At 36.9% G+C, this 24,992-nt stretch overlaps 1 protein-coding gene across 1 annotated transcript in view; it reads right to left on the reverse strand.

The window, feature by feature from the left end:
- Window positions 1–357: 357 nt before the first annotated feature.
- Window positions 358–24,992, reverse strand: part of Apaf1 (apoptotic peptidase activating factor 1) — a 75,922-nt gene continuing 51,287 nt past the window's right edge. Inside the window, 9 exon segments of the mRNA XM_048808105.1 lie at window positions 358–1,683; window positions 5,718–5,864; window positions 7,992–8,117; window positions 9,208–9,333; window positions 9,642–9,761; window positions 14,818–14,943; window positions 17,680–17,796; window positions 19,767–19,886; window positions 21,732–21,857. Of these exon segments, the coding sequence (XP_048664062.1) occupies window positions 1,537–1,683; window positions 5,718–5,864; window positions 7,992–8,117; window positions 9,208–9,333; window positions 9,642–9,761; window positions 14,818–14,943; window positions 17,680–17,796; window positions 19,767–19,886; window positions 21,732–21,857 (1,155 nt within the window). The 3' untranslated portion in view covers window positions 358–1,536.

Consider the following 24,992-nt stretch of genomic DNA (forward strand, 5'->3'; position numbering starts at 1 on the left):
CCACACATCATCTATTAATATGCACCACCAGCAGAAATGGGTTTGTTGCTTATATATAATTTTACTATTATATACTAATATTCATTTGACTTATTATTTCTGTAATAGAAAAAAAATCTTTGAATTTTGATTACTTTTATATGAAAACCACATCTGTTATAAATTTTCGTCCAATGCCCATAATAACGTTTAAACTTTAGTTAAAGTTTAACTAAAAATTAAAGATTTAAACTTTAGTTAAAGTTCCTAATCAGGAGGTTAAAAAAAAATAGCCAGCTATAGATGCTGGTGAACTTTCTCCATGTCCAAAGCTATTTTTCTCAGCTACTCTGCTGAGGCAGGAAGATTATTACTTGAGCCAAGGAGTTCAAAGTCAGCCCAGGTAACATAGCAAGCCCCATCTAAAAAAAAAAAAAAATCCCTGCATTTCCTGATTAACTTCACAGAGAAGGGGGAGAGAGAAAGGGATGGTACAAGAGAGGATGGAAAGTAAAGGAAGGCAGGGAGGGAAGGAGGGACAGGAGGAGAAAGGTTGGCTGAAAGGTAAAAGCTTCCAAAGTGACTGACAGTGACCCTTCTAGAACTGCACAGAAAATCAGAAAGAAGTCTCTTGAAATTCACAAAGAAAACAGCTCTAACAACACCATTTACCTAAAAGTAAAATGCAATTAGAAGAAAATTATTCTTTACTATTTCACATTTCTTAGGAAAGTATTATTAAAACTTGTGATTAAAATTGCTCCATCCTCAATTAATCTGATTTACTAACATTTAACTAGGGAACAACAGCTTTAAAAGGAATAAAGTGAAGATCAAGAAAGGCCAAGTTCAGTCACTTAAGAAGTAAAAAAGCCACAGAAAGTAGGATAGCACCCACTCAATACTGACCACTAGAGTCCAGTTACGGCGAGCTGCCTTTAGCTACGGGGAGAAAAAGGGAAACCCATGAACTCTACTCTTTAACACATAATTTTTGCTTCATAGAAAGAACTGATAAAATCCAACACTCACTTATTGAGTTAATTAAAGGAAGTGTTTCAGAGTGTGCACACAGACACAGTATTTTTTAAAGCAAATTTAAGGAGTACAAATAACCTCCAAGATAGTATTTGGGAGAACTATACCCCCTGGGGGTAACTGTGGTTCAGAAAACAGGCCACTGTCACCCTGAGGCACAGCCTGCATAATGACAATATTAAATAAATATAGATCCTTCAAATTATTCTCATTAATTATGACAACTAATTTGAATGCATCACGAACAAATTTTACTAACAGTGCAACAAGGTACATATTTACATTTTCATTTGCATCTTAAGGACAAATTATTAATGATAATGATAAAAAATAAGATTAAAGGTGTGTTCACATGGGAAAAAGCTACACTAATATTATTCATCCAACCACAAACACTTGTAATGTATGCAAACCTGCAAAACAATTCACAGCTTTACAAAAAGTTGATAATACAGAGTTTATCATTTTTTTCCAATGCAAAATTTAAAATACTTTAACTTACATTAATTCTAAACCATTTTACTCTAAAATCTGTAAAATATATAAAATACCAAGATTGTCAACAGTCACATAAGTTTTGAAGTCAGAGGACACATGTATTTTCTTAAGATTAGTTCCATTTGTGTAGAAGGTCTGTAAGGATTCCCCCGTCTCGACATTCCACCACTGTTCAGAAAAAAATAAAATTCTCATTAGATTGGTAATTACACTACCTGACAGTTTGTAGTGCCAGCAGACCTATCACCTTCCCTCTCCTACCCTCAAGCAAACTGCAGGAAAGAGGCCCAAGATTTACGGCTGAAGACAGTATCAACCTGGTTGGCCTTTGCTGATCAACCCTGGTGATGGCTTCAGACCTACGCAGGTATCCCTACCCATCCCCACTCCATCCCCACTCCAGCACTTCTAGAGAAACAAGCAGCTGCTTGAGAGCTGCAGGCACCAGGCGACAGAGTTCCTCATGGAGGACTGGGCTCTCCTGATTGCACGTCTTGGTAGATGACTGCCCCTCTTTTCACTCCAGTGCCCCTCTGTAGTCACAGACTGGAATTCAGACAGACACCCAGAATGTTCTCTCTAGAGAATCTTCCTTTCCACCAGGCGTGATTCAAGAACATATGACCCAGTTTCTTTATGTAATGGTTTATGTATTTATTTAATAAATACTAACATCTCAAATGAAGCAGGTGCTTCCTTTCCCTTCCTTTCCCTTCCAATCTTTTAATACACTAAGATTATAACAATATTTATATCCATTTGCCAGATAGAGACCATAAAGCTTACCCATGTATCTCACAGCTAAAACAAGGGCAAGAAACAATGCAAATGAACATATTTTTCAAAGGCCTCAGATGTATCAAGCTATTTGAGAGGCTGAGACAGGAGGACAGATTCAAGGCTAGTTTCAGCAAATTAGTGAGACCCTGGCTCAAAATAAAAAATAACAAGGGCTGGGAATGTAGCTCAGTAGCAGAGTATCCCTAGGCTCAATTCCTAGTACTACAAAAAAAAGTCTTGAGTATTAGGAACACAGTGTCATCCACCTTTGTGTCCATGGCCAAGGCTAGCATTCTGCCTTAGCACGTTATGGGAGTCGATTATGTATGTTCTCTTTAGTCACAGGAACTGATAAAAGCATACCAGACTTGTTGAACCTTACTTAAGCAGAATGCACTAACTTGGAATCTTCTAGAACTGGCAATGTAATCAAGAGTTCAAAGGACACATTCTGTCCCGAGAGGAGACTCAGTACTTTTCAGTGTCTAAGGCTCTTATAGCTTATCACCTAACCCACCATTTTACAAATAAGGAAGTGGGTTTCTGAAAGAAGAACCTGAACCCCAGACCCTGGCAGGTGGCAGAGGTGGAAAGATCTGGTTTCTGAATCCAGTGACCTTTCTTCCTTTCCCACTATTAACACAGACCTTGTCCCTGGAGACACTTTAATATAGACTTTTAAAAATAGATGCTATAATAGCAGCACATACGCAGGATTTTCAGGGCAGTAAACCTACTCTGTTTGATGCTGAGATGGTAGATACATGTCATTAGAGATTTGTTCAAGCCCATAAAAGGTACAGCACCAAGAATGAATCTAATGTAAACTACTGAATTTGGGTGACAATGTGTGTCAACACAGGTCTATCAATTGCAAAGGATGCACCATCTCTGGTAGGGAATGTTGATAGTGGGGGAAACGGCATACGTGTGGGGACAAGCGTATGTGGGAAATCTCTGTAATGAGGTATGATTGTCACACCCATTGTACAAAAAAACTGAGGCACCAGGAGATAGAACAATGTTGTGCAAAGTCACAAAGCTAATGAGTGGCACAGTCCGGCTTTGAACTCAGTCTGTCCCCAGGCCCACTCTCCCAACCATGACACTGCTGCCTCTACATGATGGTACACTTTCACTTACCACCATGTGTTCCACCTTTCAGATCAGCTTTTTTCCTCAGGAGTATGAATTAATGTGAATTTCTTGCATTATAACAATATGTACTCTGTGGCATTAATTCAGGTAAAAGCTATCTTATTTTTTCACAAATAGAAGTAACTTTGAATAGAAGTACAAATAGAAGTAACTTTGAAAGTTAAAATCTTTTTAGCAACTGGATACCTACTTTATTTCACTGGCACTCGATTTAAATAGCTTGGATTCTTTTTAAAGTGAGCAGACTCAAAAGGCCTAATTTCTTGGCCACTACAGCAGCTGTTCCTTTTTACTTTTAATTTGTTCTGTGCTTTTGGATAGTCTCATTAACATGCTGGGTAGATGCAGGCTGGGCTATAACATAATTAGTTTAACCATGCCAGTAATCAAACCAGAGGGCAAAAGCAGCCTGATCATCACTTAAATATACAGACTAAATATACATGCTACAGTTTCTTTTAGCCTTAAGACATAACCCCTAGAGCACACAGACCTGTTCTGCTGCTTTATTTCAAAATTCTCCAAGAGCTCCACAAATCTGGTCATTGATCTTTGTAACACCTTAAAAGCCAGACTCACAATTATGTGACAGCATTTATGGAGCTCAGGAAATCAAATGGCATGGTATCTAGAAGCTTGGTGTCAGAAGACTGAGCAGTTTTCAGGAACTAATACAGTTCAAAACTCTCAGCTTCTGACAAAGGCAGCAATGACCCTCCTCTAATCATTATCCTCAGAGGCAACCAAGAGTTACAGTTTACCTTTACCTTAAAGGAAAACAAGTGATGATCATGACTTGGGATCCCCTGATAACTGAATGAAGTTGTGCCCAAAAAGACAGAGGTTAATGCAGCATTAACACTGACAGAATTGTATTTCCAATGCAACCTTGTAAAGGAATCATAATTCATATCTTTTCATAGAGCTAAAAACTGTTACCTAATTTATCTTATTTTATAAGCTAGAATTTTATGTTGTAGATAATTGCAATGATATGGGTCCCATAGAACCAAAACTTCATTCAAGTATTTCGGAACATCTAGATGATCAGAATCAGCTTCAGTTGGCTGTTTTCAGTAAGAAATACCAGTATCATAAGATCTTATATGGGATCTATTCTAAATGAAAAGCTTATAGAATTTTCAAGTGGTCAGTATAATATATAGTATCACCTTCTACCCGTTTAAGAAGTAAAGGCTGGGCTGGGGATGTGGCTCAGAGATAGAGCACGTGCCTAGCATGAGTGAGGTCCTGGGTTCGATTCTCAGCTCCGCATAAAAAAATAAGTAAATAATGTAAGATATTGTGTCCAACTACAACTAAAAATATATTTTTTAAAAAAAGAAGTAAAACACTATTCTAAAGACCCTCAATCTTCCCTCTCCATGTGAACCTCTGGTAACTCCCACCAGCAGCCTATCCACTTCCCTCATGTAACCATATGCCAGACCCCTCCTGCACTTTAGAGGCTTTATCACCTGCCTCCCCAGACTATTAGCTGCTGTTAGGCAGGAACAAAACTTAACAAATGCGCCACACAGTAGTACCTGAGTACACAGTAGGCATGGAGAGCAGTCTTACTGAATGGAGGGATTAACAGATGCAAGCACCAAAAAAATGACTTTGAAGCACTACAACATATTCAAACCATGGCCCCAAGAGCCATCAGTAAGTTTGCAGAAGCCAACCTACTACAAAAAGCTGAGGAGGAAGACCTGGGTGTGAGTCCTGGCCCTTCTACTCACTAATTATATAATTTCAGGAAAGTCACAATGTCCACAAAATTCAGTATGCTCTTCTATAACCAAGGATGGTATAAAATGTAGGCTTCAGAAAACTAGCTAGTGAGATAACAAAGTAACACATTTTATAAATTATAGAGCAATATGCTGCTTTTATTATTGTTGTTGTTGTGACTGTTATTGAAGAAAATAAATTCCACAAATATTCTTAAAAGAATTTCAACAAAAATATTTAATAATGAGTGACATGGAGGGTAAAATTGTTGAACACCCCACTTGCTTGCTAGTCATTCTGACCATCTAGATTTTGGTGAACTGAGAGGAGAGCTGTCACCAAAGCCTACAAGAGACCTGAGGAAAGCACCCTTGCTGACCTCAGTCTCATCACTGCAAAACAGTGACGGCAACTGCCCTTTCACTCTGCTGCACTATAGGGAGCCAACTGAGAAACAGGAAGTGGAACAGCTTGGAAAGAAAGGCAGAGGTGGTTCTTCTCTTTCACAGTCCTTCAGGAACTCTTACCTTAAGATATCCTCCAGCAGAGACAAGCATTTTGCTATCTGGAGAAAAACAAAGGTCCGTCACCCAGCCTCCATGGGTAGCAGCTCCTTCTTCTACTGAAACTGGAGCACACAAGTGAAGAAGCTCGCCATTTGAGACATTCCATATCTACGCAAACACAACACACAGTCCATTAACGGGTTACCCGGAAGCTTCTCTAGTTTTAAAATATATATTTACATATCTTTGGGATATATGGAGATCATTCTTACAAAGCAAAAGGATAGAGTGACTGATTCAAATGCTAACTCTAATTAAAAGAGGGGTCTAGGAGTATAGCTTGGTAGTAGAGCATGTGCTTAGCATGTGCAGGTTCCGGATTCAATCTCCAGCACAGTACATAAAAAAAGAAAAGAAAAATGAATGAAGGGAGATGCAAGAAATACAAAAGAAGCCATATAAACTAAGTGGGGAAGAAAAAAAAAGTCCAAAAGTTAATATCAAAAATGTTGACAAATATTATTCAAACATCTAAAGTATGTAAGTCCCTGTGAGGTTCTAAATACATATATTATATTCTAAGATTATTTTACTTTACTAGAGTCTTAACAACAACCCAGTCATTTACAGATGATGTCCATTTATTTCCTGTGATACTTAATACACAATAGTGAAATGCACAAGAGAATAATAAAAGAAATAGAGGCATACGTACAAAAGGAAATAGTTAAATCATCACTTGAAAATGTCTCCCTGAAGTCAGGCGCCATGGCACATACCTGTAATCCCAGCAGCTCAGGAGGCTGAGGCAAGAGGATAGTGAGTTCAAAGCCAGCCTCAGCAACAGTGAGGCAGCAACTCAGTGAGACCCTGTCTCTAAATAAAATACAAAATGGGGCTGGGAATGTGGCTCAGTGACTGAATGTCCCTGAGTTTAATCTTTGGTACCCCACCTCCCCACCAAAAAAAAATCAGCAAATGTCTCCCTAGAAAATTCAAGAGAAACTAATGGAAAAGAACATACAGAATTCAGTAAGACAGCTATACATAATATATATAGGTAGATATAATACATATAGCTAGATATAAATATATATAGCTATTTTTATTTATATATACAAAAATGAATCATGTTCCTACATTATGAATAATCAAGTAGAAAAACAAAATTTTCTTCAGAAAATGTACCAGGGAAAATTTTTAAAATCACATTTGAAATTTTAAGAGTTTTCCTTTACGGGGTTCTGAAAAATGGAACACTATCTCAACTTGTAAAGGAGCCCTTTCATCCAAAGATGAGAACTCAAAGCACAAGGAATATCCCACAGTGGCTTGCCACTTCAGCTGGCAGAGCATTATGCGAATGGGATAGAATAGAAGGTTTGTTCCTTAGTCCTTAAGGAGAATATTAATTTTACTGGACATCCTTTCTGATTACCTCTATTCATAAAAATTCCATGTTCTCCTGTTGGTGTGCATTATATGCCTACTCCTTGAGTTTCAATCCTCCATGTATATTGATCACTAAGCAGCCATTCCAATATCCACAATTCCCCATATCTGTCCAATCCTTTAACACCACCAGCTCTGACTGTTTTTCTGTGATTTCTGATCTCACAGCATGCAATACTTTCCAAATTGCACTGTATTTCCATAGACATGAAGATTAAAAAAGACATTTTCCTAAGTAAAATCGGCACAGTTTATATGTGTATCTTAAGCACTGCAGGATGGTAAAATCTGGCCTATCCTGCAGACTCTACCTCAGTAAGAAGCCCTTCAATGCCCACCCAATTACAGAAATGTGATCCTCTGCACTATTCAGTTAACAAAGCAGAGAGAAGACTGCAACAAACCACACTGTAAATGTTGACTAATTGGTAAAGTACTAAAGAGATCTTTTCTTTGAGCAATCAAAACCAGCAGAATTTGCAATTCATTTATAACCCAGACAATGATTTACAAAATTACTTTCCTCAAATTTTTCCACTAAAAGCAACCTTTGGTTCAAGTCCAAAAATTAAGATGAATCACTCTCAAACTAATGGCAGAGAACCAGCTGCAAATAACTAGGACATTTGCCTCCTCACATATGTAGGAAATGCCTCAGTCTAACTCCAAAATGAATTCTTCCTACAGTAAAGGCAAACGCACAAAAATATACAAAGAATGCTTCATCCAATCAGAACCCCAGGGCCTGTGCCTCCCTGTCCCATTATCAAAGGTCCCCAAGAGGTAAAGAGTGCAGGCCCAAGCTCCAATAGGAGCAGTGCTCTCATGTGGCAAACAGCCTACCCTGATTTCTCCATTGTCATCTCCAGTTGCCAGCAGGGAACTGTCCACAGAGAAGGCCGAGCAGCGTACACAGCCATTGTGGCCTTTCAACTCGTGTAGAGGAGAAGGGAGTTCAAAGCTCCAGATCTGGAAGGCAATTACAATTGTTTAGGAATGATAAACAAACTCAAAAACAAGCATCTGCAAACCTTGACTTGAGTACTATTCAGTCATAAACTCCATCAATGGAAGTTTGAAACATTTGGCAGTGCATATACTTTAATGAGATGCCCAAACTCCAACTTGCAGCCCTATTAATTTTTCTGAATTTCCCTTTAATTACTCAAGTTAAATTCAACTCAAGGACAAAAGTCATACCTTCTTTATCTTTAGACTTAGAAGAACACAAATCAGTTAAGAACAGTCTGTGGAGTGACAGAGACCTGAGTATGAGTGCCGGCTCCATTAAAAATAAATAAATAAATAAATAAATAAATAAATATATATATATATATGTTGGACACAATACCTTTATTTTAGTTAGTTAGTTAGTTATGGTGCTAGAAACTGAACCCAGGGCCTAGTGCATTATTTATTTATTTTTATGTGGTGCTGAGGATCAAACTCAGCACTTCATATGTGCTAGGCGAGCAGTCTACCACTGAGCCACAACCCCAGCCCACTGGGCTCCACTCTTTACTGGTTCCTTGTGACTAAGGGTAACTCATATAAGCTTCTCCAACTTCAGTTTCTACATCTGTAAAATGGGGACAATGATAGCTATAGTATGAAGATTAAGTGTTATTATAGGAAATGAAGTTCTTAGAATATAGTCCACCATATGCAAACCCTTTTTAAAGATTAGCCATTATGCTGTCCTAAAATATGAAACAGACATTAGATAGAAATTGTTGCTATCCTGTTTTATACATTATTTGGACTCATAATACATAATCAATAGTACAGTTTTATGGGGGATAGTAGAGGATAGGAAAGGTAGCAGAATACAACAGTTACTAATATGGCATTATGTAAAAATGTGGATGTGTAACCAATGTGATTCTGCAATTTGTATTTGGGGTAAAAATGGGAGTTCATAACCCACTTGAATCTAATGTATGAAATATGATATGTCAAGAGCTTTGTAATGTTTTGAACAACCAATAAAAAAGAAAAGAAAAGAAAAAGAAAAAAATAGTACAGTTTTATGCATGGACACTTCAATTTATTGACATACCTTTGCAGTCTTATCAGCAGAGGTAGATGAAAACTTGGTAGCATCAGAAGAAATATCACAAGAAAGTACTGTACCCTGGTGACAGACAAAGTCTTTTTCCATTTTTCCAGTAATAGTATTCCATACCTTAAGAACAAAACACTTAGAAGTTAAACTTTTAAGAACATTTTGTATTAAAGAGCATGATCATCTATAAGACGGATCTAAAATATGGGTTTTAGCACACTAGTTATTCTGACTTCTTTAAGTAAGTACCCTTTGGTATAAAATGCTCACATATATACAGCAGATATAAGTGACCACAGTGAAAAAAAAACAGGAATATAAAAATTAGAAACTAAACCATTTAACATCTATGTGCTTTTGGCTACTGAAATATAATTGTTGCAATAGCAAAATACTGAAAAAAATTAAAAACCTGAGATTCAAATTACCTTCACTGTTCCATCAAATGACCAAGAAAGCAATCCTGAATGTTTTAGAAGCCTGAAGTCTTTCACTGCTTCCTGGTGGCCTTGCAGAAGAACATATTCCTCTGACTGCCAATTCCATATCTGAATATCAAAGAAATAAGTCTGTTATAACCTCCCTCAATAATATCCCATGGATGGGCAGGGAGAGTATGCACTCTCAGTTCAAGTCCTTTATCCTTGTAGCATTCCAAACAGAGAGGAGTAACAAGGAATATGGTATCCACATTTTACAAAGAGAAAAGCTGGGTTTAATTAACTTGACTTGGGGCAAAATAAAATATTTTTCTCCTAAATAAAATTTGTTTTCTTCAGTTGCTTGGAGAACAGTTAATTATACCAGAAGATGGAGAAAAGCCACAATATGGCAGTGAGCTCACCATCTGATTAAATTTTCCAGAGAAAATTATCCCAATTACATATTCACAGATTTCTGAACCACAAGCTGGGCACGTCTGTAGATTCTGGCTCCACTGAAGCTAGACCTATTGCCCAACAAGGTCAGCTGACCCAAACAGCTTAAAATCAGGTCATAGGGTCTCCAAGCTTCAGAGACTTAGCCATCCCCTAATGCAAGCCTCAAAATGAAAGAAGAAGCAATAGGGCATTATTTTTCACATGGAGCTTCAGGAAGAGATCTTCAGATACAAGCGGACGAGGAATTAAAATAATGTCAGTAACTAACACAAAATAAGCACATAAGAACATCTGAGACACAGGAGTGAACAGAAGAGACTATTTCTAGGCCATGTCCATGTGTAAAACATCCCATATTTACTAATCAAAGCAACTGTATTGAGAGCCTTGTTAATTCTTGACTTCAGATTAACTCATTTAACAAATGTTTATTTAGTACCTACATGTGAGGCAAATGTGAATCAAGCAAGGATCTATCAAAAAGAAACCTGAGAGGCTAGTGTTGTGGCCCAGTGGTAGAGTGCTCGCCAAGCATGCATGGGGCACTGGGTTCAATCCTCAGCACCACATAAAAATAAAGATATTGTGTCCACCTAAAACTAAAAAATAAATTAAAAAAAAAAAAGAAACCTGAGTCTAGCATAAAAACTGAGACATACTAAAAAAAAAAAAAAAAAAAAAAACTCCTACATAGATGTCATGGTTTAAATCTAGAATGTCCTCCCAAAGTCTTGTGGTGAAAGTATAGCAAGGTTCAGAGGTGGGGCTTTTTAAGCAATGACTGGATCATGAGAGCCCTGATCTCATCAGTGGATTAATCTGTGTGATGGATTAATTCCCTGGTAGCTGAACAGACTACTGGGAGGTGGACACTTCCCCTCTCTCCCTCTTGGCTTCCTCCAGCAGGGCCTTCCATCACGATATTGTGCCTCACTTTAAGCCAGAGCAATGGAGTTGGCCAACAATCACCTCAGTCCTCCAAAACCATGAGCCAAAATAAATCTTTCCTCCTCTAAGCTGTTCTTGTCAGGTATTTTGGTAACAGTGACAAAAAGGTAACTAAAACAGATGATATTAATCGTAGAGATAAAAATTATATGGAAATCAAAAAGCAATTCCTTACAGAATATTTGGTGGAGATAGTGCATTCAAAGTAGGCTAAAGGAATGGTCTGGAAGTATGATTCACAAATTGAGGGGCTTTTCAAACAAAAGGAATAAATCTAGATTTAAAGTATAGGTGTACAAAAATGTTAAAAGAGGATAGGGACCGTTCATAGTTCAATCTGGCTAGAACGCAGGAGAAGCAGAAGGAACAGTAGAGAAAAAAGGTTGGGAAGATATTCAAAGAGTCAGCCCAAAGTGCCCATTGAAGGTGTGGGCCATCAGGCGGGCTCCAAAAGGATAAAAAGATAAAGAAAAATCAGCCACCAACCGAGGTAGGCCTATTACAAACATTCTGGGTCTAGTTTTTGGTGAAGTTCAAGCTGTAAAAATGTCCTTAAGCCTTTTCCTATCAGGGTTAAGCAAAACTATAGAAGAAACAACATCTCAGGCTGGGGCTATAGCTCAGTTGGTAGAGTGCTTGCCTCACATGTACAAGGCCCTGGGTCAATTCCCAGCACCACAAAAAGAAAAAAAAAGAAATGACATCTCTTACTCCTCTTTCTTTATTCCTTTTTTCACTGCTCTTGGAAGTCACCCTCCTCACCAAGCCGTGGCTCTCAGATCTTTCCCTATTTTCTGGCTCAGGGTGCATGTTCTCAAAAACAGGATCACCAGGAGCACTGTATCCTGTATGCAAACTGGGGCTTTAGACAAGGAACTAGAAGTAAGAGTATTCTAATGAGAATGAATTAGAAATTTCAGTATTTTAAGAATGCAATGAGATATGCTGGGTGGTGGGGTGAGAACAGCTTTCCTGGCTCCCCAGACTATACCAGAAAGGATGGACACCCTGTGCATCTAAGCATGAAACACCCGAACACTTGTACTAGGAACTTCCTAGCTCCCTCCTACCCTCCCAGGGCCTCACCACTTGTACAGCTCGCCCTTGCTGACAGACACTACCAGTCTCAGCTGTGTCTGATTCAGTGTCCATTCCCAACTAAGGTGCTTACTGCTGCCCTCCACATCAAGAAGCCAGGGCACCTTCCTGCACAGATGTGACAAAGAATGTGACAGTCACTGAAGGGAGATTAAGAATAGCCTTCCTAGCTTTATTACAGAAGATTTCTATGAGGCAGTGATGACAGTGATTTTTTTTTTTTTTTTTTTTTTTTTGTGAGCTCAAACTTAACATGCCATCTGAATCAACCGTGATGTAACAGTTACATTCCCCCCCAAATTAGTCAAATGCATCGAAGTTGAGTTGAGGGATGTCTATTTGGCTATAACCTTTATGAGTATACAAACTACTGAATTTTTTCAACTATATAAATAAAACTTAAAATTTAAAAATGCTAAAAAAATTTTCCTGTACTTGCAAGAGTCAATAAATAATTATACAATGACTCAGGTGAGCATGGCTACTACTTGGACTTTATTTACTTACCTCAAGGTAAATAATCACAAAACTACCAAAGTGGACCTCAATTTTCATAACTCTGCTATAACTAGGTCACTTGATTCTTTGAATTTTGGCAATAACTTCAGCTCAACAGAGATTTACTGAATTTCTACTACATTCCAGGCAGTGGGGATACAACGATAAACAAAACAAACCTACGTTTTTAGTCATTTACTAAATCATAAAAAATCTAAAACAAAACTCAATCAGTCATTGTTCGGAAATACCTACCAAGAGCTCTGCTGCATGGAAGCACACTCATTAAGACACTGTAAATGTAAAAAAGTATTCTGAACAGAACAGAAAAAGAAGATAAAACACAACTTGTATTTCTAAAAATAACTCCCATTCTGAAAGTATTTCTAGAAAGTATTTTTCCTCTGGCTGAGGGTACCTTTAAGCAGGTCATAAAACCTTAGGAATTAAAACTTCTAATAGAAAGACTATATACCATATGATGTCTCAACAGAATTTCATCAGATGCACTTTAGTTTTACTATTTCAAAGACATCTGGAGAGGAAAAAAATGTGACTATTACAGAGTTTCACAGCTAATAAAGGACCATCATGGGATCCTAAAATAAAAAAGTTTCTAGACTGAAGCCAAATTTCACTACACCTTCACAGGATCCACAAAGACACAACATAAAAAGACCTTTTTCCTAGCCAGTCGTGGTGGTGCATGTCTATAATCCTAGTGGCTCAGGAGGCTGAGGCAGGAGGATCGGGAGTTCAAAGCCAGCCTCAGCAACTTAGTGAGGCGCTAAGCAACTCATTGAGAACTTGTCTCTAAATAAACCACAAAAAAGGGCTGCAGATGTAGCTCAGTTGTCAAGCACCCTTGGGTTTAATCTCTGGTACCAAAAAAAAAAAAAGAAACCCACCTTTTTTTCTAAAACCATTTTTAATAGTATAGTTAACTAAATACTGCCACAAAAAGAAATATATGTACTAAATAAAAGAATATAGTGACTTCAGCTGAATATGCACTTATGTCTTTCCTTCTAAAACCCTGTTAAAATGGCAAGGTCAAGAGAATGGAAAAGGGAGGGCTGGGGTTGTGGCTCCATGGTAGAGCGCTTGCTTAGCATGTGCGAAGCACTGGGTTCAATTCTCAGCACCACATATAAACAAATAAATAAAGGTCCATTGACAATTAAAATACACACACACACATATATACATATATACAAATAAAAGAAATTCTAAATGTTTAAAAAAAAAAGGGGGGGATGGGAAAGGAGACAGTGACACAATGTTGGAGCTGGAAAGCAGGAAAATGGTGACTAACGCAGCAGAACCAAGAAAACAGAATCCTAAAAACAACAGAGAAAAACAAAAAACAGATGCTACAAACTCCTGAAATGCTCAGAAATTGGAGGCTCTAAGGATATCCAAAGGTGGGCATGAGGATGGGCTACGATCAGAAGTCCAGGACCCCTGGGAAAACAGCAGTGGCTCAGGCATCGTTCATTAGTCTCCCTGAAGCCATCTAATAAAAGCAGTCAGAGTAACTAGAATAACACAACCAAAACTGCACTAATAATATCTGTAAGACCATGTTAAGTGACAAGGTATCCCCACAAACCCCAAGATACAAACGGATGGAGACAAATAGAGCCGTAAGACCTGCATGGGATTAACATCTATATAGGAAGAAGCAGAGAATCCCAAAGAAGCCTAGCGACACTTCCTGGACCAACCAGAAAAGAACAGCAGAAACTGAGTACAGGAAGAGTAGGTACCGTCTGGAGAGGTAGACCAGCCTGGGCCATGAACTTTCAGAATTAACCAGGAAAACCCTGCAAGGAGTAGAAACAGAATCTAAACTAAGCAGAACAAAGATGATACAACAAAGGAAAGAGAAGGTCCAAAAACAAGAGGGGAATGCAAGGTGCGAAGAGATCTCATGAAAATAAGAATGCATTTTTAACATTTATAAAAATGAAAGATTAGAGGCGAGAAGCTAGAAAGGTAAGAAACCCAAATGGGTTTCATCTAAGTCCATGTGCATAATCTGAATGCACTCCAGAAGTGATATGCTTAAAATGCACACTAGAATTCAGGCACATTCAAAATGTTCTTTTGCTAGAGAAATGTTCCTTTGTTCTTCTCCCTAATATTATATGTGTTAGGAATTCATTAGTTCTCTCACCTGAATTGAAGAATCATCTGAACTTGAAATGAGAGTCTTCTCATCAGCTGTGAACTGGATGTGCCGTACAGCTTTCTTGTGACCAACCCTGGACTGGAAGACTCTGTTGTTTAGAAGTTCTAAAATCTTCAAAGTAGAAAAACACAGAAAACTTAATACAAAGAAATTAAGCAATACCTAGGCATTATGCCCCCAAAGATACTAAAAGAAAATAGGATGAGAGAAGGGTACAGAATTCCCCTCTCATAGTTCTTTCAGTTAACTAAAAATACACAAGTGAATGGGACACAAAAATACACATATATGCATATATACACATTAGCACACACCATGTAAAATCAAACATTCACTGGAATGGCCAAATGGCAGGAGGAACCAGTGATCCCTCTGAATACTCAACTACCCAAATCATCAAATAAGAGGCAGTCCAGGCTTAGCCTCCAAAAAAAAAAGACATTTATGATGGATGAGAAAGAAGAACAGTAAATATCCTGGATAAGACAAGGCAAGCTCTTCACAAAACAACAGAGATGAGAAAAGATAAAGGATGACAAGACTTAAGAGGGCTAAGAACTAATGTGCCAAATGCAGAGATTCATAAATTAGTAATAGAAACTAAAAAATAATAATAATAATAATGACTGTCAAAAATGCTCTCAAATGAACTTACACCCTCACAAAAGTAAATATGGTTTCTTCGCCCAAATTAAAATGTGTCAAGAAAGCCGAAGGAAAATAACAGTGGAGTTAAATTCAAACCTAACCCATATATCTACAAACTGGCCCCTTGGAAAACAAAGAGAAGTAATGGTTTGGATCTGGAATGTCCTCCCAAAGCTCACGTGTTAAAGACTTGGTCCCCAGTGTAGAAAGGGAGCCTAGTTAAAGGGAGTGGGTCCCTAGGGGCATGCGCTTGGGATTTCATCTTGTCCCCAGCCCCTCCTCTCTGATTCCTGGCGGCCATGAGGTAAACAGCTTTCCTCTGCCACACCCTTCTGCTTATGATGTTTCTGTCTTGCTACAGGCCCAAAAGCAATGAAGCCAGTGGAGCATAGACAGAAAATTCTAAAATCATTAATCAAAATAAATCTTTTCTCTGCTAAGTAGTTCCTCTCAGAACTTTTTTGTCCCAGAGATGAAAAGCTGAAACAGAACTGTGTGAATGTGAGCCTTCCTAAGTGAGCAGGATAGACAATCTCATAATTCTTCCAGGGAAGGCAGGGTAGCATAACAGTGGAGCGCAAAGGCTCAGAGACCTGCCTTTGAATACTGGTTCTACTAATTAGGAAAGTTGTAGAAACGAAGCGTTCAGACGTTTGTAAAACAAGAATAACAGTATCTAACACCTGGGATGTTTTAAGAATTCAATGAGAGCATCTGACACAGTAAATGTCTAATAAATGCTAGTTGCTATTATTTAGGCTGAACCAAATGAAATTGCCATTTTATATGTTAAAATTAGATTTAGAAAGTCAGATATTGGTAATTTCACACAGTTCATTATGTGTGTGTGTGTGTGTGTGTGTGTGTATATATATATATATATAATGGGTGTGTATATATAATGTTTGAGGATTTTAAAGAGGTTAAGGATGTAGTAGGCTTGTTTCTAGATACATTGATGGTTAAAAACAAAAGGAACATGGTTGGGATGTAGTTCAGTGGTAGAGCACTTGCCTAGCATGCTCAAGGGTCTGGGTTCAATCCCCAGCACCACAAACAAACAACCAGGTAAAAGAAAAAGAAGAAACAAGAACCTTTTCAGAATAAATAATAATATACAACAATTTGTATATTATTATATACAAATATATAAAGATTATACACACACACACAAAGGAAAGGGAAGACTAAGATTGACCTCTAAATGTACAATCATCTCTTATAGCACCCATCTTAACAATGAATTTTTCATAATAATGAAGAAAAAAATGAAGTCTTGACTCCAAATCCATGCTACAATGACCACAGGAAGTACATAATAAAATTGATGTCATTTCTTTCTTCATTTTGTGTATTAGTATTCAATCTCTTCTTTGTGGAACAATATAGACTTGAAAATATCTGTGTAATTCCCTATGAAAATGAATCCAAAGTAAAGTAAATGTGGCTAATGAGCCTAGGTGAGACAAACTGAGAGAAGGAGCCAATGTTCTCAAAAAATTATTATACAAAAATGTGTTCTTCTGTGATGAATTTCACTTGTAATAAATACTATTTTTATCCAAATTATTTTTTTAAAGATGGACATATATCTTTATTTTTATGTAATGCTGAGGATCAAACCCAGTACCTCACATGTGCAAGGCAAGTGCTCTACCACTGAGCTATAACCTAAGCCCCCCAAATTATTTTTATTATACTACCTTTTCTGCCTATAACCTGATTCCACTTTTAGTTACTTGGTCTTGTTAGATAAGGATTTCAGGTGGTGAGCAGATGTACTTCTAACACCAAATGCTAAAAAGCAAGGGGTGGCAAAACAGGCAAGCATAGCCCACCCTGCACTGAAACTCCCAAGGAGTTATCAGGACCAAAATGGAAACAATTTACATTCCACACCTATGAGCTTCTAAGAGGAGGAGAAAAAAATGCTTTTGTGTAGTTGGCTAAATCTCAATGTTTGAAATGTGTGCAGAACAACAAAAATACTACGTAGAAAATAAAAAATACAAAAAGCATGAGGTAAAGGCAATCTGAAAATTTACAAACACCTGGAAAAGGCTCTCACAGAACAATGCCTAACAGATCACAGGGAGACTTGTCTAGTATGCACGTGTAGAATGCCAGGCATGTGCTTAATTTTAAATAAATTACTCTTCCGCACAGTTACACAAGTTACACAAGACTAGAACTGAATACCTCAATGGCACCATCTTCATCTCCAAACGCCACATACTGAAGATGTGGGCTTAAGCAACAGCAGCTAACTTTAGCTTCAGTCAGGTAATCAACTTGACCTGTTTTTCCATTAATGAGCTAAAAAACAAGGCACATCAGTTATTAGGTTGTCGGAGCAGTTTTTCTTCTTTAGAACACAGGCCTCAATTGAAAAACATAAAATAAAACACAGAAAATAATTAACTGCAGCTCCCTGGGGAACAATGAAGCTACATCCCTGTCTCAGCAGCTGTATTTAGCACTTCATGCTTTCATTTCATTTCATCATAAAATAAAAACCTTAAAAGGTTTAAAAGCAGCTGCTATGCCCACCACCTGAGACACATCTGTCTGATTCATAATCCCACAGCTAGCTCCATACCCTGTTTTCCATTTTTTCACAAAGTTCATTTTTAATAGGGTTATCATTTGTTAAAATATATTTTTCTGATATTTTTCAAAAGGGTTGGCGAAACAGGACTGAAACAGACATACATAAAAAGACAAATCTAAATTTAAACAGGACTTTTTTCCTCCAAATCACTCACATAGCATGGCAATTTTAAGAATTTTTAAGGGAGAGGGGCACAAAGTAAAGGGATATTGGAGAAGAACCCATAAGCATAATTTATTGATTGAATCTGTAATATTTAACTAAGGTTACCCAATTTCATAATCAAATGCTAATAATTACTTTTTGAAATCCCACACAAAAAAGTTGCCTTATCACTCAACTAAGATATGCTATCTAGAAAACTATTTCTCTAGCTTACAACTGTCAGTTATTCCTTTTTTCCTTAGTGTCACAATCTAAAATTCTTGAATTATTTTTCAAAATGAAACAAGCAAATTTGTTTCAGTTATACAGATTACAGGGTCAACTAGGTTCAATCCTCAGCACCACTAAAAAATGAAAAAGAAAACAAAAAAATATATAAGGCACTAATATAATCCATCTGGAAAAAAGATGAACTCAAGTTGCATCTTGAAAAAAGAATCTGCAGGGAAAGAAGGAATTCACTACCTACCCCCAGCTCTTCTCTGGCTGCTGCTCTTACCACCTCTCTCAGCCACAACTCAACCCTCACTCAGTTACACTAACTCCTCCTAGGTCCACTACCCAGCTGTTCTGCGTGGTCTGGCCACCAAGGCAGTCTCTTGTGTTGATCTTCCATGTCAGATTTGCTTTTTCCTGATGTTACTGCTCACAATGCTACCCCCGCTTCCAGACTTCTCTACCAACACAGTGCCCACTGCACTGGACTTCTATTTGGAGGAAACTTTACTCAAGGCACCAACCTAACACCAACCCAGTGGCACTAACTTGCTGCTAAATGCTAATGTTCTTTAAGGCATCTGCTCTCTCTGTAACCACCATTCAGAGCTTCTAAATACCATTCCTCTGCCATCGGGCCTCTGGGAGCCTTTATCAATCAGTTGAAAAATGCCTTCCTCTTTATGGGTCCCACCCTAAAGTACACTGTTTGGGATCCCTGAGCAATATAGTTCTTTCAGTGGTACATCACAATCTTTTCCTTCATGAGAATTAATAAGCATTCAGAACAAATACACGAATGAATGAGTGAATGAATGAATGAAAAGGTATGCTTCAGTACACAAAGTCCAGCTCCTTCCTCAGTTCTGATGACTCAGACTCCTTCCCCACTTAAGGTAATTTTTAATTTCAAAGAACTTATTATCTTTCCTCTGCAAAAATACTTCCATTAGTATGCTCATCCCTCCATATATGCCATCAGACATGTCTAAATCACTACTGTAAACAAGTTCAATTGTGTCCTCATGGTATCCCAAAGACTCCGTGCCAATCAAGGAATGTGATCATAGATATCAATCAAAAAGAAGTGTGGTACAGTGAAGTAGCATCTAATTTAATTCGAAATACTGGCATATCTAAACTATAGCTCAAGACCCATATATTTATTCAACTAATTCCTATGGAGCATCTGTTAGAACTATACAATTATGCCTGACCCCAAGTCCAAAACAAACAATAATTTTGAGTTCAACCAAAATAATTTTTCAAATTATTTTCTCAAAAAAATACTCACTTGCAGATGTTTCATATTGTCAACTGCAAGGACCATCACGTCATTTTCTTGAAACACAACATCTACTTCTTGCTTTAACACTATAGCAGAGTTCTTACATACCTTCTTTGTCTCCCAGACCTGATTAAGATATAAAGAAACAAAAATGACTATATATTATAAGTTCATCCTCTAAGATAATATAAAGTTTTATTCTTAAAGGAAAACACAAGCCACGCTTCATAATTAAAATGTCTATAATGCAAGAAAACTTCCAAATGTTGTATTATAACCCAACAATAAATATTTACTAACACATGCTATAGTGAGAAGCATTTAGTATTAGAAGTTGTGGGCTCTGGAGCCAAAATGCCTCAGTATGAATTCTAGTTTTACATAATGTTATAACTTTGAGCAGTCTATTAACCCATGCTACTCAAAGATAAACACCACCTGCTGCTTCTCAAACTGTTTGATACCAGACCACAAGAATATACCAGAATATAAATTAATTATATCACTAAACATACTGCAACAGTGTGTTTCTTAACACAGCTTTTTGTTTTGTTTTTAAAGAAGACCTTCTTGATGGAGGAAGCAGTAAGTTGACTTATATTCTAGCTCCAGCTCAACAAGACTGACACATTAACTAGCAGTGACCTTTCTGGGCCCAACTAACCTTCCTGTGCCTATTTCCTCAGCTTCAAAAAGGACTGTTGTGAGAGTTAGGAAATTAATACACATATAGTACTTTTCACAATATCTGGCATACAGTAAGTACTAAATAAGTTTTAGATACAAAATGTATAAAACACTGTATTAGCTGCCATAGTGCCAACCAGGATCCATGGACACAAAGACCCATCTATAAGCTAAAATGTGTGAATAGATCATGGAGCAGAGGAACACTAGAGATGGAGAGTAAATTAAATCTTTTTTTTAAATCTTTTTAAAATTTTTTAATATTATTTTCTAGTTATAGGTGGACACCATATCTTTATTTTATTTTTATGTGGTGCTGAGGATTGAACCCAGTGCCTCATGCACGCTAGGAGAGTGCTCTATCTCTGAGTCACAACCTCAGCCCCTTAAATCTGTTCTTAAAATCAGAATTTGATAAGTGTTCTTAGAAACTGACATAGAATTATATAGCATTAAGAGATATAAGACACATTCCCACAAATAAGGAAGGCTAGAGGGAACCTATAGGATGGTCAAGATTTCAAATGCAGAAATATAGGGAAATATGGTATTCAAAGCATAAGAAATCACTTAAGCAAAAGTACAGAAAGCAGGAAACTACAGGGTTTTAGGAAAATCTGAGCAGTCCAATGTAGGTTACCTGTAGGAGTAAAATGAAAGACAGATTGGAACAGAATGAGATCATACTGTGAAGCTTAACAGCAGGTTAAGTTAGAAGTATTTCCTAGGTAGTGGTGGGGGGGTATTTGTTTTGAGCAAATGCAAGGACCTGGGTTCAATCCCTAGCATCCTCCCCACTCAAAAGAGACAAGACTATATTGCACATAAGGAAAATATCCTGAAAGCGGCATGTAGAAAGCTTGAAAGAAGACTGTGGGAGAGCCTAACGTAAGACAGGCAATAGGTAATGAGACCCTAGGAATAGGAATGGAAAAGTTGAGACAATGATGAGAAAAATGAAAGGCAGAATATATTAGAATATGGGAATTCAAGTTAGAAGAAAGAGTCAAAAATTATTCTCAGGAATCAAGTGTAATATATGCAAATTAACCAAAATACAGTTTAATCATTGGACTTCCCATAGCACCTGACCCATGGTAATACTCAATGAGTGTCTGAATGAATGAGATCATTAAAGTCCACATAGTAGCACTTTTCCAGGAAGAATATGAACCTCATAGCTTCCTACTTTACTTCTCCCAATATTGCCCATCAATTTCTTAGTTGTAGAAAGTTTCACTCACCATCATAAATGTTTAAAATGAAAATCTCAGAATTTCTCACCCTGATTGTTTGGTCGTCAGAAGATGTCAAAAATGATGATCCATCAGGAGAAAACATCACACCATGAACCCAACTTAAATGTCCTCTGCAATCAGCTACCTTTACACATGAGTCTACATTCCATAACTACAGAATAAACACAGAATATAGGAAATAACATTCATAAACATTTTGAATATAGAAAGAAAACTTAAAATAGCAAGTATGGCTCAGCAATACCACCTCCATGAAAACAACCCCCAAACTATAATAATACAAAATGTCTTGTGCTAAAGATTATTCATTGTATGACTATTTTTAATAGCAAAAACTGAAAACAATCTAACCGTATGTCCATAGGAAACCAACTGAATAAAACTACATTAATCACATGATGGAATACTACGCAAACTGCAGTGAGAAAAGCACCCTGATAATGGCTAATCTGTAGGATATATTGTTAACTGAAGAAAAGCAAAATGCAGAAGAGTACACATACTATCATTTATAAAAAAAAACAGTTGGAAATATAAATATGGAAATATATGGATAGATACAGATATGGATATATATGCACACAGATATCTGCTTCTATATGTAAAAAGAAACACTGTTATCTATGGGGTAGGGTAGTATGATGGGGAAGAAGAATCAAGGATGATAGTGAAAGTTCTCTTATAAAACTTTGATTTTGGAATAATATAAATGTTTGTCTATTTTTTAAAAATCAATCTAAAAAAATAATAGCATGAATATAAGCAGCTTCCAGATACAGACTATTTTCCACTTCATCCCAAATGCTTGCAAAACCATAAATGAATGCACTAATTGTAACATGTACACATTTCTGTTGTTATTCATGCTTATTACAAATTGTCTTTGTCTGCAACCAGCCCAGCTGTATTTTGTCCTAGGTTCTGCTATAAATTACTTAAATACATTCCAATCTAATGAAGTACCATATGTGCCTGAGTTCCTTTCATTACACTTTGATTACAGACCTACTTTATGATTTCAGATCTAGCATGGACAAAATAAGTACTTCATCACACGTCCAGTGGTTTTCATTCAGTGAATTAGTTCTATGGTTACAAACTAATTATATGAAATTTCCTCTTCTTTATCTCTAGAGTCCAAACTGGGATATATGGAGCTTAAAGCCAGAAATCAAAAACAATTCCACAACTGAAAAATCTCTCTTGAAAAAACTTAACGGCAATAATAATAACAACCCAATTAATAAATGGGAAAAAGAACCAAACAGACTTTTTGCAAAGAAGAAATACAAATGACCAACAAATATATGAAAAAATGTTAAACAATCCTAACAATCATGGAAATACAAATCAAAAATACATTGAGATTTCATCTCACTCCAGTTAGAATGGCAATCATTGAGAATACAAACAATAATAAATGCTGGCAAGGATGTAGGGGAAAAAGTACACTCATGCATTGTTGGTGGGATTGCAAATCAGTATAATTACTCTGAAAAGAAGTATGGAGATTCCTCAAAAAACTAGGAATGGGACCACCAGATGACCCAGTATCTCCTTCCTTAGTATTTATACAAAATAATTAAAATCAGCACACTATAGCTATACAGCCACTTCAATATTTACAGCAATGCAATTCACAACAGCCATGTTATGGAACTAACCTGGAAGCCTGACAACAGATGGAACAGATAAAGAAAATGTGGTATATGTAACAATGGAGTTTTACACAGCCATAAATATGTAAACACATTGATGGATATGGATGAATGGATATAAAAAATGAAATTATGGCATTTGCTGGTAAATGGATGGAACTGGAGAACATTATGTTAAGTGACATAAGCCAGACTCAGAAAGTCAAGGGTCAAATGTTTTCTCTCATATGTGAAAGCTAGGCAAAAGGAAAAGAAAGGTGAGGGGGATCTCATGAAAATCAAAGGGAGGTCAATAGATAGAAGGAGGGGGGGAAATGCTAGGGAGCAATACTGACCAAATTATATTGTTATATTGTGTGCATGTATAAATATGTAACAACAAATCCCATAATTATGTAAGGGTACAATGCACCAATAAAAAAATGAGTGTGTGGGGGGGTGCTAAAGTTTTTAACATGCTACAGAGAATAAAATAATCAAACTTAAAGAAAAAATGATTTTCTTCTTCCCTTTTAGTCCAGACAACGGAACAGGCAGAGGAGATTGAGGCATTTAAAAAGTCTAGAAGAATAGAGGGAAGAATAAACCTCTCAGGGAAAAAATTTAAAAATCCATAGATTTCCCCCACAAAATAACAACAATGCCCTAAGAGAAGGGAACAAAGAAAGATGTGAACAAAACGTCATGAGTCACACACAGTGTTTTAAAGGAATCATAGCTTTTAAGCAAAAATATGTGAGAGGTATAGAGGTCAGAAAAGAGCTATGGGAATTAAGTTTTACTTCATTCTATCCATCCCTCCTTATAAGTTTAAAAATAAAAAGGCTCTTACAGAATTATTTTCCTACCCAAACCTAGTGTCTACCTCAAGATAAACAGAGAAATGCAGATATTAAAAATATACACATACAGGGGCTGGGGATGTGGCTCAAGCGGTAATGCGCTCGCCTGGCATGCGCAGGGCGCTGGGTTCAATCCTCAGCACCACATAAAAATAAAAATAAAATAAAGATGTTGTGTCCACCGAAAACTGAAAAAATATTTTAAAAAATTCTCTCTCTTAAAAAAAAAAAAAATATATATATATATATATACACACACACACACACACACACACACAGTATAAAGAAAAAGTAAAGGGAAAATGGGAGCAATCACATTTGTATTTTCAGTAGTCATCAAGACAAAATAAATAAGTAAAAGGCATTTCAAATCACAGATAAAATCATAACCAAATCTCCTAAAACTTGACCATTCATTATCTGAACTTGTACAACAACCTAAGCAAAACAAACTGCCCACAGTACAATTTTGCCAAACTCTGGTTGGGCCTTTGGTATTAATGGTTTTTGCCTAGTAATATCCCCTCCTTTAAGACCCTATCCTGGGGCTAGGGTTGTGGCTCAGCAGTAGAGGCCTTACATGTGTGAGGCATTGGGTTCAATCCTCAGCACCACATAAAAATAAATAAATAAAATAAAGGTATTTATTTTAACTACAACTTTAAAAAAAAAATCCTATCCTGTGTTCTTTCATCTCTAGTAACACTTAGGGCTGAACCGTCTTTAAAAATATTCATTTAAGATCTACATTCTCCTTCTCTCTTTTCAAATATATACTTTTTTTTT

This window comes from Marmota marmota, unplaced genomic scaffold (assembly GCF_001458135.2).
Source record: "Marmota marmota marmota unplaced genomic scaffold, marMar, whole genome shotgun sequence".
NCBI lineage: Eukaryota > Metazoa > Chordata > Mammalia > Rodentia > Sciuridae > Marmota > Marmota marmota.